Below are 16,352 nucleotides of genomic sequence, written 5' to 3' on the forward strand. Positions count from 1 at the left end.
TCCTTCCAGCTGGTCTTCTGGGGGATGGGCCTGCTTCTACAAGCAATGCTGATTCTCAGAGGTGTGTGCACCTGGGGGAGCTTCCCAGCCCCCTGCCAGGTGCAGGGCTCAGTGGGAGCTGTTTATCCTATGAGGCCCCTGCTCAGTCCCCAGTACAAAGTGACAGTAGGAGGAACAACAGTGGCGGCGGCCAGGTCTCTAGCCCTGGAGTCAGCTCCCGCAGTAATTACCACAGCTCCCAGTCCGAAGGGGCCTGGGTGCTCCACAGGCGGGCTGCACCCAGGGCAGGAGCCTCCTTACTGCCCTGTGTCCTCTCAGCTTCCGCCTGTCCCCGGGGGGAGTACCAGATCCTGGGCTGCTTCCCCTGGTGCCCTGGGATCTGGGGCCTGTGCCGCTGGAATCACGCTCCTGGGCCATGCAGCCCCCTCGAAGCGGAGCCGCCGCCTGAGCCGCTCCTGGCCCCTCCGGGCGCACGCTGCAGCCCTTTAGGGAGCTCGGCCCATAGTATGTGGCGCCCTCTCCCTTGGGGCGCAGTTCCTCTGTTAGTGCCCCTGGGAGCCTGAGGGCATCCCTGCCCATCCTGGGATCCTGCCCGAGCTCCCTGCAAGTGCCTTTCCTTCCGGGAAGATTGGTAAACCTGCATCTCTGGGACTGGCCTTTCCTGTCCTGGGGTCACTTGCCACCAGGTCTGAGCCAGGGTCTTCGCGGGGCCTCCTCCCCCTTGGATGCTTTTTATTTTTTCCATCTTCCTACTTTGATAGAAGTGCAAACTCTTTTCACTGTAGCATTCCAGCTGTTTTCTCTTTAAATCTCAGGCCAAATTCCTCGTGCTCTCTTAAGTAAGTAAAATCCTTTTTATTTTAAAAGTGGCTTAAAAAAATCCATGGATGCTACATTTGTGGTGAGCATAGTATAATGCATATAGAAACTGAATGCCTATGCTGTACACCTGAAACTACTGTAACGGGTTAACTATACTCAAGTAGAAAAAACTTTTAACTCCATAAAATAATAAAATAAAATAAAATAAAATAAAATAAAATAAAATAAAATAAAATAAAATAAAAAAAATAAAATAAAATAATAAAATAAAATAAAATAAATAAAATAAAAAGGAGATAAAAGAACTGATGCCACAGATATACAAGTATCACAAGAGATTACTGTGAACCATATTGCAAGCACCCATATTGTGAAGTCTACATGGCCAAGAACAAGGAACAGCCTTGCTCTACACTGAATATTTCTGTACCCCCACCTCCAAACTCAGGTTTTAAGTCTTAGTGTTCAATGTGATGATATTTGGAGGTGGTGCCTTTGGTAAGTGATTAAGTCATGAAGGTGTAGTCCTCCTGATTTGAGATTAGTGCCCTTCTAAAGGAGGCTGGAGTGAGCTACCTTGACCCTGTCCCTTATGAAGACACAGGAGGAAGACAGGCACTCATGAACCAGGAAGCAGACCCTCACTGGACACTAATATGTCAGGGCCTTGATTTTGGACTTCCTAGACTCCAGAACTATGAGAAATAGTAAGATAGTTTATCAAGATAGCTGATCCTGGGGATCCCTGGGTGGCTCAGCGGTTTGGCGCCAGCCTTTGGCCCAGGGCGTGATCCTGGAGTCCCGGGATCTTGCAAGCCCGAGTCTTGCATCGGGCTCCCGGCATGGAGCCAGCTTCTCCCTCCTCTTGTGTCTCTGCCTCTCTCTTTCTCTCTCTCTCTCTACGTCTATCATAAATAAATCTTAAAAAAAGATAGCTGATCCTAAGCTCAATATGCAAAGTATTTTTATTTCTATAAGCTATAAACAGGAAATGAAGTTGATTTTTAAAAATAATTTAAAATAGGATCAAAAGTATCAAATAACTGAAAATAAATCTAAAATATATCTTGCAGGATCTTTATAAGAAATTTTTTTAAACACTGAGAGTAGAGCAATTAAAATATTGTTTGGAAAACTCAGTATTATATATATATATATTATATATATATATAGAGTCAAAAGTTCACAGATTTTCACACAGAGGATCAGTGCCCCCCCCTAAGCTCCACATTACTCAAGGGACAATTGTATTAGTGTTGATTTTCTGATTGGCTGGGTTGTACAGTAGCTATGTGGAATGTACTGACCTGCAGGATATAGGGGCCACAGGAATTGGGCACAATTTAACAATTTACTTTCAAACCATTCTGGAGGGAAAAGGTCGTTTTCTCTATTTTTTCGTTTCTCTAATTTTAATACTCTTCTCAAAAAGTAAATAAAAAAAAAGAAAAGATAAAAAACCTTAGGCAAATCTTTTTCACCATGAGGAAAGAGCTATGAATAATAAGTATTTAAAATTAAAATTATACACAGGTTTTATGGCACTATAAAAATTGAAATACATACAAGCATTGTTGATAGCTTTAGCAGCAGTATATCAAAATGATGTGTGTCTAAATCCATATGTCTAGTAATAAAACAGAAAATACAAAAAAAAAAAAAAACCCTACCAATTACCAGCCCCAAAACATTATCAACAATTTGGTCCGATCTACTTGGGCAGATTGGAGCCTGTAAAACTCAATAATGCTGGTTTCCATGTACAAAATATGCTTAAAAGTTAATCAGATGCCAAGAAACATAGCTTAAAATAATATATAAACTTTCATTACACACGATATAACAAAATTTCCTTTAATAAAGATTTTTTGTACATCAGATATTTACTGGGAAACAATTAAAATGTTATATTAAACATCTAGGTAATAAACTTTTACTATATATCTTTCAGATCATATACTTTCTATTCAAAATCTCTACATATTCTCGTGATGCTTGCAGTACTGGATCTTGATTTACATTTGATTCGTCAGTAGGTCCTAAAGGAGAAGATCTACAGAATCCTGATTCGCAATCACGAGCAACTGAAAAAGAGAAAGAATAATATTCTTTATCTGAAATACTTTGTAGTTAACTAGAAGTTAGTAAAAAAAGTTGGAATCTTCTGAGTGTTAAAAGGATGAAAAATATCTACATATAACTACAATATAAAATACAAGATTACTATTAAATCCAGTTTGCTCACGATTGCCCATTGAATTAATTACTACTGTGGATAAACACTAGAGCTTCTGGTTTTCTCATTACAAGATGAGATTGCAAGCTGATGACACAGTCCACCCCTGAACAATCATATACTATCGACTGAAAAATCAAACAGGCAATATCTAGAGTCAAATATACCATGACAGGTTTAAAACAAGACATTATAAGAAGGGACATCCTGGTTTTCTATCAATATTGTCTGCTTTTCGGTGGAGGGAATAGGAAGGCTGATACCTGAAAGATTACTCTCTGCAAAGCAGCAGAGTAGGGTAATGGCGACAGAGAAGGCTCACCAATGTGGCAAGAACCAAATTGATTTGGGTGCTTATATTCCATGCTAAGAAACCTGGAATTTTACCCAATGGCAAAACCAGTGGCTGGAGATTGAAATGTCACCTGTCAAGGGACAGCTATATGAACTATATAATTGCTTAACTAAGTATTACTAAGACAAGTCTGGTCTGTTTGGTCTTCTACCACTAGCAGAAACAAGAATTTGAGAACGCCCACATTTTCAGATTGACAGTTCCATAGCGATGGCACAAATGAAGGAAGATTACAGCCAAAAGTGCTAACAGGCAAACAGGCTGCAGATGTTTAAAAAAGGTATGAAACACGATGACCAAATGAGGAATAAGTCTCTTATTCATTATGTTTATGTTTTGCATTTTTATTAGATATATCTAGACAAAATTTTAACAAGGGGAAGGGATGCCAGTTACTATTTGTGGTTTATTTCATAAATTAATGACCATCTAAATTCGTACATTTGGCAACATACCTTCTTTTAGATCTCTGATTATATTGTCTTTCCATTCCTGCAGCATCTGAAATAAGTTAAACGTTACTTACAATGTTCAAGTTAAACAAGAGACATTATTGTAGGAATTTTATTTTGCTTATGAAACGTGGTCTGGAAATGATACTTTTAGAGAGTAAAAGCTACAATTTGCTTAAATAGAAAGATAATCACATAAATAAAATAAATCCCTAGTTATTTTAATCTGGATAACTGAGAAGAAACCTATAATGCTGTTTAGAGGAGTCTAATAAAAAGTACAATTAATATTGATTAATCGAATATACAGAATTTCTGGAAGAAGAGGACGATGGTGGAGGAGTAGGAGACCCTAGTTTTGTCTGGTGTCTGGGATTCAGCTACATAGGTATCAAATCATTCTGAACACCTGTGGACTCAGACAGAGATCCAAGAAAAGAATTGTTGCAATTCTACAAATAGAACAGCGACTGCTTTCTGCAAGGTAGGAGGTGTGGAGAAATGAATCAGAGGCATGTATCAGAAGATTAAACCAGGGGGGCAGGGAGCCTCTGGAAGCCAGAAGGCAAGTCCTGGTAAGTAATATAGCAGCAGAGTGCACAACCAGAACTTTTAAGAGGTCTGTTCCAGTGAGGACATCCCTGTCTGAAAGATGCTCAGGTGGCAACGGGGGGCAGCATCCTAAGTGGGACGGACAGTGTGGTCTCAGGATCCCTGGGGGGGGGGGGGGCGGGGTCACAGAAGGAATGGGGGCAGCGCCTGAGTATGGTGGTTGCCAAGGCATTTGAGTGGGGAAGCCAGTTGCAATCAGTGAGCCCAGGAGTGGGCATTCAGCTCAGTGTTGCCATAAACCCCACACCGAGGAACAGTCAGGTGACCACTTTCCAAGCAGGGGTCCAACAAGTGGCAAAACTGGGCAAGACCTCCTCCTTCCCCCTGGAGGCACAGTGTGAATGGGGGCTACAGGGGTCTGCAAAGTTTGGAAAATCGAAAGGGGGTCTGTGCTTGAGATAAAAATGCTTGGTCACAGGCTGGGTGAATACAGAGTGCAGACAGAAACCAGGGAGACACAGTAGGGAGTGAGATCTTTCAATTCCAGGGCTGGAAATTAGGAGGCCACCATTTTCATTCTCAACCTCTAAAGCTGCCCAGAAAGCCTTCAGGGAACAAAATCCACAGAGAGCAATCTGGAGCTGCTTACCTGGCCTGGCCCCCAGGCAAGGGTGCTGCAATCCCACCCTAAGCAAAGACACCTAAGAATCAGTGCAACAGGCCTCTCCCTCAGGAGGTCAGCAACAACATCCTGCTAAGACCAACTTTACTCATCATACAGAGCTGCAGAACTCCAGTGCTAGGGGCAAACAGTATATAGAACTCATGGCTATTTCTCATGACTCCTTAGTCTTTCTATTTTAATTTTCTTTTTGCTTTCAACCAATTTCTTCACTTATCAACTCTTACAATTTACCTTTTTACACTTGCATTCAATCCTTTCACTGCTCTTAATATTATTCCTGTATATATTGAAGTTTTTCTTTCTGTACCATTTCGGGAAGTAGTTCCTTCTAAGAAATAGACTAAAATACAACCAGAATCTACTATACTGCTCTATTCTCTTCATCAGTCTGATTATAATATTTTTAAAATCTATCTTAATTTTCATATTTACAGTTACATTCTATCCTTTCATTGCATTTAATTTTATTTTTGCATATAATGAAGTTTTTCATTCTTTACAATTTTGGGATGTAGTTTCTTCTAACAAACAGACCAAAATATACTTACGATATAGTATATTGCTCTGTTCTGTTCAACTGGCTGATAATATCCTTTTTATTTTGACTTTTAATTTCCATTTTTACACTTACATCCTAGACTTTCCTTGTATTTAATTTTATTTTTGTATATATACAAGGTTTCCTCTTAACCATTTGGGGATGCAATTTCCTAACAAAAAGACCAAAATTCACATAGTATTGGTGTACTGCTCTGCTCTCTTGATCTAATTCTATTATCTCCTTTGTTAACCTTTAAATTGGCTTCGGGTCTCTTCTGATTTGTTTAGCATGTATTTATCTGGGGTCATTCTTGATATTTTTCTATTCTGTTCTCTCACTCATCTCTTCTTCTCTGGACAGAATGACAAGATGGAAAAACTCACCGCCACAAAGAGAACAAGAGGTAGTACTGACTGCCCGGAACCTAATCAGCATGGATAGAAGGAAGAGGCTGGAGCGAGAGTTCAGAATAATGACCATCAAGATAATAGCTGAGCTTAAAAGACACACAGAGGACACTAGAGAATGCCTTTCTGGAGAAATAAAACAACTGATATCTAATCAAGTTGAGATAAAAAAAGGCTAATCTTAGTGAGATGCAATAAAAAATGAAGGTTCTAACTGCTAGGATAAATGAGGCTTCACAGAGAAGTAGTGATATAGAAGACAAAACAATGGAGAATAAAGAAGCTGAGGAAAAGCAAGAGAAACAACCACTGGACGATGAGAGGAGAATTTGAGAGATGAGTCGTACCACACAGCAAAACAATGTTAGAATAATGGGGATCCCAGAAAAAGAGGGGAAGGAGGGGGCAGAAGGCATATTTGAGCAAATTATAGCAGAGATCTTCCCTCATCTGGGGAAAGAAACAGGCACTCAAGTGCCAGGAGGCACAGAGGACCTTCCTCAAAATCAATAAAAAACATGTCAATATCTCCATATAATAGCAAAGCTTGCAAATTTCAGACACAAAGAGAAAATCCTGAAAGCAGCTTGGAACATGAGGCCCTGAACCAAGAAGGAGAGAAATATTCAACTGGCAGCGGATCTATCCAAAGAGACCTAGCAGGCCAGAGAGAGCTGGCATGATATACTCAGGGTGCTCAATGAGAAGAATCTACAGCCAAGAATTTTATCCAGCAAGGCTCTCATTCAAAATACAAGGGGAGATAAAAAGCTTCCAGCACAAACAGAAACTAAAAGAATTTGTGATCACTAAAACAGCCTTGCAAGAAGTGGTAAAGGGGAAACTTTAAGCAAACAGAGAGCCCAAAAGTAACACAGACCAGAACATAGACTTTACACATAATACAATGGCACTACATTCATATCTTTCAATCATTACTCTGAATGTAAACAAGTCAAATGCCCCAACCAAAACACACAGGGTATGACAGTAGATAAAAAAAAGCAAGACCCATTGATATGCTCTCTGAAAGAGACTCATTTTAGACACAAAGACAACTTCACATTGAAGGTGAGGGAGTGGAAAACCATTTATCATACTAAAGGACATGAAAAAAAACTGGAGTGGCAATATTTATATCAAACAAATTGGATTTTGTTTTATTTTTTTAAGATTTTATTTATTTATTCATGAGAGACACACAGAGAGCGAAAGGCAGAGGCACAGGCAGCGGGAGAAGCAGGCTCCGTGCGGGGAGCCTGATGTGGGACTAGATCATGACCTGAGCCGAAGGCACATGCTCAACCACTGAGCCACCTGGTCATCCCACAAATTGGATTTTAAACCAAAGACTGAATTAAGAGAAGAAGAAACAACAACAAATGATGAAGAAACTCACTATGCCATAATTAAAGGGTCTATCCAAAAATAAAATTGGACAATTATAAGTTTTAATGTGTCTAAATTGGGAGCAGCCAACTATATAAACCAATTTTCTGTTAAGATTTCATTTATTTATTTATTTGACACACACAGAGAGAGAGAACACAGGCAGTGGCAGCAAGAAAGAGAGAAGCAGACTCCCCACTGAGCAGGCAGCCTGATCAGGGCTTGATCCCAGGACCTTGAGAACATGACCTGAGCTAAAGGCAGAGCCTTAACCGACTGAGCCACCCAGGCCACCTTATAAAGCAATTAATAACAAAAATAAAGGAACACATGGATAGTCATATAATAATAGTAGGTACTTTAACACAACACTCACTGTAATGGCCAGATCATATAAGCAGATGATCCACTAGGACGCAAGGGCTCTGAATGACACATTGCACAAAACGGACTTCACAGATAACTTCAGAGCACTCCATCCTATGACAACAGAATACACATTCTTCTCGGGTGCACATGGAACAAACATTCTGCACAACAGATCACATACTCAGTCACAAATCAGCTCTCAACTGGTACCAAAAGACTGGAATCATTCCCTGCATACTTTCAAACCACAATGCTTTGAAACTGGAACTCAATCTTGACAGGAAATTTGGAAAGAATTCAAATACACAGAGGATAAAGAATCCAACTGGGGCACTAAGGCACATTTTAAAACCTCATAGAAACAAATGAAAATGGAAACACAACTGCACAAAACATTTGGGATGCAGCAAAGGTCATCGAAAGAGGATAGTATATGGCAATGCAAGCCTTTCTCAAGAAATGAGAAAGGTCCTAAATACACAACCTAACCCTACACCTAAAGGAGCTGGAAAAGAACAGAATATTAAAGCCTAAAACCAGCAGGAGAAGAAAATTCATAAAGATCAGAGCAGAAATCAATGAAATAGAAACCAAAGGAACAGTAGAACACATCAATGAAGTCAGGAGCTGGTTCTTTGACAGAATTAATAAGATCGATAAACCCCTGGCCAGACATATCAAAAAGAGAACGGATCCAATAAATTAGGCAATCTAGAAGAAATGGACGCATTCCTGGAAAGCCACAAACTACCAAAACTGGAACAGGAAGAAACAGAAAACATGAACAGGCCAATAACCAGGGAGGAAATTGAAGCAGTCATCAAAAACCTCCCAAGACACAAGGGCCAGGGCCAGATGGCTTCCCAGGGGAATTCTATCAAACGTTTAAAGAAGAAACCATACCTATTCTACTAAAGCTGTTTGGAAAGATAGAAAGAGATGGAGTACTTCCAAATTTGTTCTATGAGGCCAGCATCACCTTAATTCCAAAACCAAAGACCCCACCAAAAAGGAGAATTACAGACCAATATCCCTGATGAACATGGATGCAAAAATTCTCAACAAAATACTAGCCAATTGGATCCAACAGTACATTAAGAAAATTATTCACCATGACCAAGTAGGATTTATCCCCAGGACACAAGGCTCGTTCAACACTCGTAAAACAATCAAGTTGATTTATCATATCAGCAAGTGAAAAACCAAGAACCATATGATCCTCTCATTAGATGCAGAGAAAGCATTTGACAAAATACAGCATCCATTCCTGATCAAAACTCTTCAGAGTGTAGGGATAGAGGGAACATTCCTCGACATCTTAAAAGCCATCTATGAAAAGCCCACAGCAAATATCATTCTCAATGGGGAAGCACTGGGAGCCTTTCCCCTAAGATCAGGAACAAGACAGGGATGTCCACTCTCACCACTGCTATTCAAGATAGTACTGGAAGTCCTAGCCTCAGCAATCAGACAACGAAAAGACATTAAAGGCATTCAAATTGGCAAAGAAGAAGTCAAACTCTCCCTCTTTGCCGATGACATGATACTCTACATAGAAAACCCAAAAGCCTCCACCCCAAGATTGATAGAACTCATACAGCAATTTGGCAGCGTGGCAGGATACAAAATCAATGCCCGGAAATCAATGGCATTTCTATACACTAACAATGAGACTGAAGAAAGAGAAATTAAGGAGTCAATCCCATTTACAATTGCACCCAAAAGCATAAGATACCTAGGAATAAACCTAACCAAAGACGTAAAGGACCTATACCCTAAAAACTATAGATCACTTCTGAAAGAAATTGAGGAAGACACAAAGAGATGGAAAAATATTCTGTGCTCATGGATTGGCAGAATTAATATTGTGAAAATGTCAATGTTACCCAGGGTAATTTACACGTTTAATGCAATCCCTAACCAAATACCATGGACTTTCTTCAGAGAGCTACAACAAATTATTTTAAGATTTGTGTGGAATCAGAAAAGACCCCGAATAGCCAGGGGAATTTTAAAAAAGAAAACCATATCTGGGGAAATAAGATCATGAATGAAAGAAGACAGATCACGAGCAGCACCAGAGAAATACAGACAACTATAAGAACACATTCTGAGCAACTATATGCCAACAAAGTAAGCAATCTGGAAGAAATGGATCCCTTCCTATAAAAACTGAAACAGGAAGACACAGGAAACCTGAACAGACCCATAACCAGCAAGGAAATGGGAGCAGTCATCAAATATCTGCCAACAACCAAGAGTCCAGGACCAGGTGGCTTCCCAGGAGAATTCTACCACACATTCCAGGGAGAATTAATCTATTCTTCAGAGCTGTTTATAAAAATTAGTAATGGAAGGGAAACCTTCCAGCGTTCTCTGTGAGGCCAGCATTACTCTGATCGCAAAACCAGACCAAGACCCCACCCAAAAGGAGAATTACACTCCAATATCCCTGATGAACATGGATGCCAAAATTCTCACCAAGACACTGGCTGGGAGGATTCAACAGTACATTAAAGGACGATTCACCATGTCCAAGTGGGTTTAATGCCTGGGCTGCAAGGGTGATTCGCCATCTGCAGATGAATCAATGTGATACACTACAGTAATAAACGAAAGGATAAGAACCATAGGATCCTCTCAAGAGATGCCGAAAAAGCAGTTGACAAAGTGCAACACCCTTTCCGGATCAATACTCTTCGCAGGGGGGGGGGGGGGAGCCTATCTCAATATCATAAAAGCCATCTACGAAAAGCCCACACCCGATGCCATTCTTAATGGGGAAAAACTGAGAGCTTTGCCGCTAAGGTCAGGAACACGACAGGGAAGTCCACTCTCTGGACAACCAGTGTTGTTCGACATAGCCTCAGCATTTAGACAACAAAAAGAAATAAAAAGGCGTCTGAATCAGAAAAGAACTCAAACTCTCACTTTTCTCAGAGGACATGATATCCTATGTGGAAAACCCAAAAGACTCCACCCCAACATTGCTAGGACCCTTTCCTGAATTCAGCAAAGCAGCAGGATAGGAAATCCATGCACAGAAATCAGTTGCATTTCTATACACTAACAATGAGATGGAAGAAAGAGAAACTGAGGAGTCGATTCCATTGACCATTGCACCAAACACCATAAGATACCTAGGAATAAACCCACCCAGAGAGACAAAGGATCTGTACTCTGAAGATGACAGGACATTCTGGAAAGAAATTGAGAAAGGTGTAAAGAACTGGAAATACATTCCATGCTCATGGATTGAAAGAATTAAATATTGTTAAAATGTTTATGCTAGCTCCATCAATCTATATATTTAATGCAATCTCTATCAAAATACTACCAACTTCTTTTCATACAGCTTGAGTAAATAACGGTAAGATTTGTTTGGAACCTTAGAAGACCCCGAATAGCCAAACATATGTTGATAGAGGTAGCCATAGCTGGTGGTATTACAAGCCGGACTTCAAGCTCTATTGTAAAGCTGTGATCAACAAGACAGTATGGTACTGGCACAAAAGCAGACATGTCGATCAATGGCCCAGAAGAGAAAACCCAGAAGTGGACCCTCAACTCTATGGTCCACTCCTCTTCAACAATACTGGAAAGAAAACCCAATGGAGACAAAGTGGTCTCTTCAACAAATGGTGTGGGAAATCAGACCACCACATGTAGAAGAATAAAACTGGACCATTTTCTTATGCCATACACAAAAATAGAGTCAAAATGGATGAAACACCCAAATGTGAGATAGGAATCCATCAAAATCCTAGAGGAAGGGATCCCTGGGTGGCGCAGCGGTTTGGCGCCTGCCTTTGGCCCGGGGCGCGATCCTGGAGACCCGGGATCGAATCCCACGTCGGGCTCCTGGCATGGAGCCTGCTTCTCCCTCTGCTTGTGTCTCTGTCTCTCTCTCTCTCTCTCTCTCTCTCTGTGACTATCATAAATAAAAAAAAAAAATATTAAAAAAAAAAAAATAAAAAAAAAAAAATAAAAAAAAATCCTAGAGGAAAACACAGCCAGCAACCTCTGTGACCTCGGCTGCAGCAACTTCTTGCTAGAACATGTCACCAGATGCCAAAATGACCTACTGGGAATTCATCAAGATAAAAAGCTTTTGCACAGCAAGGAAACAGTTGACAAAACCAAAAGACAACTGACAGAATGGGAGAAGGTGTTTGCAAATGCCTTATCAGATAAAAGGCTGGTATGCAAAGTCTATAAAGGGCTAATTAAAGTCAACACCCAAAGAAAGATAACCCAATGAAGAAATGGGAAGAAATGAAAGGACATGTCTCCAAAGAAGACATACATATGGCCAACAGACACATGAAAACATGCTCAACATAAGCTGGCACCAGAGAAATAGAAATCAAAACCACGGTGAGTTTCCCCCTCACTCCTTTCATAATGGCCAAAATGAGCAATTCTGGAAATGACGGATGTTGGCGGGAATGCAGAGAAAGGGGGATCCTCTTATGATGTTGGTGAGAATACAACCTGGTGCAGCTCCTCTGGAAATCAGTACCGGAGGTTCCTCAAAAAGTTGAAAAAGGAGCTACCTATGCAAAACCCAGCAATTGCGCTAGAAGGTATGAATCCCAAAGATCACTTTGGTCGGGATCCAAAGGGGCACCTGCACCCATATGTTTATACCAGTAATATCCTCAATAGCCAACCTGAGAGATATGGATGTTCTTTGAAAGAGGTATGCATAAAGAAGATGTGATGTAGATATAAATAAATAAGTAATCATATTTATTTATTAGACAGAGAGAGAGAGAGCGGGAGAGAGAGAACAGAATATTACTCAGCCAATAAATAATTAAATCTTTGGACCTTTGGGTGGCTCGGCGGCTGAGAGTAGGCCTTTGGCTCCGGGCATGATATATATATCATAACATTATAAGCTAGTTAATTGAATTTAAATAAAAAATAGTAAAGAAACCAATGGAGCTAGGAATGTGAAATAAAAGAATATACATAACTTCTGAAGGATCCTATTGTTACAAAATTGTAAACAAGAGTCATTTTACACTTTAATAGTTTGTGATTTTCAGAAAAAGTGCCCTTTATGAGAGTTTAATCAGTTGTTTAATAAATTATTCCTCCGAATGAGCTTTCCACTTTTGCACTTTTAGAAAAACAAAATCTTAAGGTATGTTGTATGCTCTATTTTTCAGCACAGACTCTTAAATACATAAAACAATGGAAGTGGGACTACATAAAGTCATGTGGAATTTCTCCTGGTAATATTGAGTAAAACTATTTTGTTATCTATATGATGACTGATGTACTTCTTTTCATGTGAACACAGAGATTTCAGAAAATCTGCTTTAGGAAAGGAAAAAATATAAGCTAGCACCAGTTTTCCAACTTAGTTTCACATTGATAAGTTTCTAGAATTAGAAACAAGGAAAAGAAATTTTAACTGTAACTTTGTTTCCTTTCTATGAATTAGGACCAATTTTTGAAACACCTGACTTACTATAGTTATTATCTACTTAATTATGAAATATTTAGGAATATTTCAGACTACAGTTGACCTTTGAGCAACACAGTGGTTAGGTGCACTTACCCCCGTGCAGTCAAAACTCTGTATAATTTCTGATTCTCCCAAAATTTAATTACTAATAGCCTACTGGTGATGGGAAGCCTTACCAATAACACAGTCCATTAACACATGGTTTGTACATTACATGTGTTATAGAATATATTCTTAAAATAAAGTAAGCTAGAGAAAAAAAGGTTATTGAGAAAAACAAGAGAAAATACAGTACAACACAACAGCCAAGAAAGTCCATGTGTAGGCAAACTAGACCTGCAGCTTCAATTCCATGTTGGTCAAGGATCAAATGTGCATTACAAATATTCCCATCTAGAATGCTCTTATTTCTTATAAAAGGTATCCTCTCATTGAATTCCCAAAATAGGGTCTAAATACGGTACTAAGTGGTGCCTAGGTGGCCCAGTCACTTAAGTGCCTGCCTTCATTTCCTTAAGGAACGATCAAAGTAATATAATGATCTTTTCGCCAAAAGTCTTTTCCTAAATACTTGCTTCTGTGACCCTGGTTTATTTCCAGGTGAGAATTGAGTTAGATGGTAGAAATAGCTTGCAATCCATTAATAAAGAGAACATATTTGCAATTTTATTTATACTTTTCCATTTATCAAAAACATAAGAGGGTAAGAAAATTATACACATAAAAACAACGTATCAGCAAATTTTAATTCGAAGACTCATTAATTAGAAGGATTTTCTCATAACAGTTTGTTTCCAAACTACCAATCATAGAAATCTAAGGTTCCATTGGGGATACTGTAGGATTGAGGGACAAAAGTCTACAGCTGTAGTCTCATCTCTCTTTTAGCTACACAGCTCCACTGGTCTCGGTTTTGTATAATACAGTTTAATGCAAAAACAGAAACAAACAAACAAAACAAAACAAAAACAAATTAAGTTCCATTCTTTGAAAAAAATATTGTTTTCCAAAAAGTAGTCACTAATTTAGTCAAAGTCCCTAATTTTACATAAGAGACAAGAAGGCCTCAGAAAGATTGCAGTTTGCCTCAGGTCAAAAGACCAAAGAGTTGCAGGCCAGGAATGTGCTTTAGGTCCTTCTGAGCTGAGAGTTTTTATGCCAGTTACTTCATCATCTTCAGGAAAAATACCTACATTTTTAACTATAACTGACTGAAAATGAACACATAAAAGTTTGTCATGTGGCTCAATAACGACTAGGCATGAGGCACAAAACACCTTTCTTATTAAATTATAAATTTTAAAGTCTAAAGTGTAATTTAAATTATAAATTTTAATGTTTTATGAATAAAAATACAGCAATGGAAATGATCTTTACTCCTATTGGGAACAGTTAATAGACTGCATTTATAAGTACAAATTTTTTAAACCACAAGACACGGAACTTGAAGGAGAAAATCTTTAGTTGAACCAAAGAGGCTGAAATGGAGGAAACTCTTCCTGGAAAGAATTATTCTTTTCCTCCAGATAAAACTTAGTTTACCAAAATCAATCAACAAATGAGTTAAAAAAAAAAACAAAAACAAATGAGTTATCTATGCTGTGGATTATTAAACACAAAACAGACTTCTCTTTACCACCTAGTATGCTCTGTCCAACCTCTCATCATTATAGAGTTGGTATGTACAAAAGACAGGACTAACTTTAATTTAAATCCAGTCAGAAGTTAGAGGTAAACCATCATTACCCACAAGTGGATTTATCTCTACCTCCCTCACAGCAGGAAGGGAGATTTGCCTAATGAGTGAATTGGGGAGAAGGCACTAGGCAGTGCTTAGGAGATTCCAAATCTCTTTTTTGAAAAGATGTGCTCAGCCACCTACCCCACCACAGCTCCAATGAGAGAAATGACCAGACAATACTTTGAAAAATGTTTCTTCTTGCTTGACTTTATAACTAACAATCATTGTTCAAAGCAACATATTTTGAAGAGGGAAAAGTTGGAAAGAACAATTTTAGAAACAAACAGAGAAAGTCAGACAAAACGAAGAGACAGAGGAGTATGTTCTAAATGAAAGAACAAGGCCACGAGATAGAACCTCAGAAAAACAACGAAATGAAACAGAGATAAGGAGTCAGCCTGATAAAGAGTTCAAAGTAATGGTCACAGAGATGCTCAGCAAACTTGGAAGAATGGACGGATTCAGTGAGAACTTCAACAAAGAGAAAATATACAAAAGAACCAATGAGGGCTGAAGAATACAATAACTGAAATGAAAAATACACCAGACACAATCGACAGCAGATTAAAAGATGTGAAGAACAGATCAGCAATCTGCAAGAAAGGGTAGTAAAAATCATCCAAGCTGAAAAGCAAAAAGAAGAAATAATTTGAAAATTTAGGGATCCCTGGATGGCGCAGCGGTTTGGCGCCTGCCTTTGGCCCAGGGCGTGATCCTGGAGACCCGGGATCGAATCCCACGTCGGGCTCCCAGTGCATGGAGTCTGCTTCTCCCTCTGCCTGTGTCTCTGCCTCTCTCTCTCTCTCTGTGACTATCATAAATAAATAAATGCCTTAAAAATTAAAAAAAAAAAGAAAAATTAAGATACAGGGACCTCTGGAATAGCATCAAGTATAATAAAACTCACATTAGAGAGGTCCCAGAAAAAGAAGAGAGAAAAGGGTGAAGAACTTATTTGAAGAAAGAATACCTAAAAACTTCCCTAACCTGGGGAAGAAAACAGGCCTCCAGGCCCAGGAAGCATTGCCAGTCCCAAATAAAAGGAACCCAAAGAGTTTCACACCAAGACACATAATAACAAGTCAAAAATGAAAGAGAAAAGGAGAATCTTAAAAGCAGAAAAAAAAAGAAAAGAAAAGAAAGGAAAAGCAATTAGTTATATCAAAGCGAACCACTACAGGGATATCAGTGGATTTTTCAGCCAAAACTGTGGCATGCACTCTGGAAAACTGTGTGGAGGTTCCTCAAAGAGTTAAAAATAGACCTGCCCTAGACCCAGCAATTGCACTGCTGGGGATTTACCTCAAAGATACAGATGCAGTGA

General features: G+C 39.2%; 1 protein-coding gene across 1 annotated transcript in view; it reads right to left on the minus strand.

Annotated features, from left to right (window-relative positions):
- Window positions 1–2,650: 2,650 nt before the first annotated feature.
- LOC119878351 (ankyrin repeat domain-containing protein 26-like) overlaps window positions 2,651–16,352 on the minus strand; it is a 125,847-nt gene continuing 112,145 nt past the window's right edge. The window contains exons 29-30 of the mRNA XM_038588969.1: window positions 3,869–3,914; window positions 2,651–2,906 (exon numbers count right to left, since the gene is read on the minus strand). Coding sequence (XP_038444897.1) covers window positions 2,770–2,906; window positions 3,869–3,914 — 183 coding nt within the window. The 3' untranslated portion in view covers window positions 2,651–2,769. The remainder of the gene's footprint in view (window positions 2,907–3,868; window positions 3,915–16,352) is intronic.

This window comes from Canis lupus, unplaced genomic scaffold, assembly GCF_011100685.1.
Source record: "Canis lupus familiaris isolate Mischka breed German Shepherd unplaced genomic scaffold, alternate assembly UU_Cfam_GSD_1.0 chrUn_S1538H1724, whole genome shotgun sequence".
NCBI classification, from domain to species: domain Eukaryota; kingdom Metazoa; phylum Chordata; class Mammalia; order Carnivora; family Canidae; genus Canis; species Canis lupus.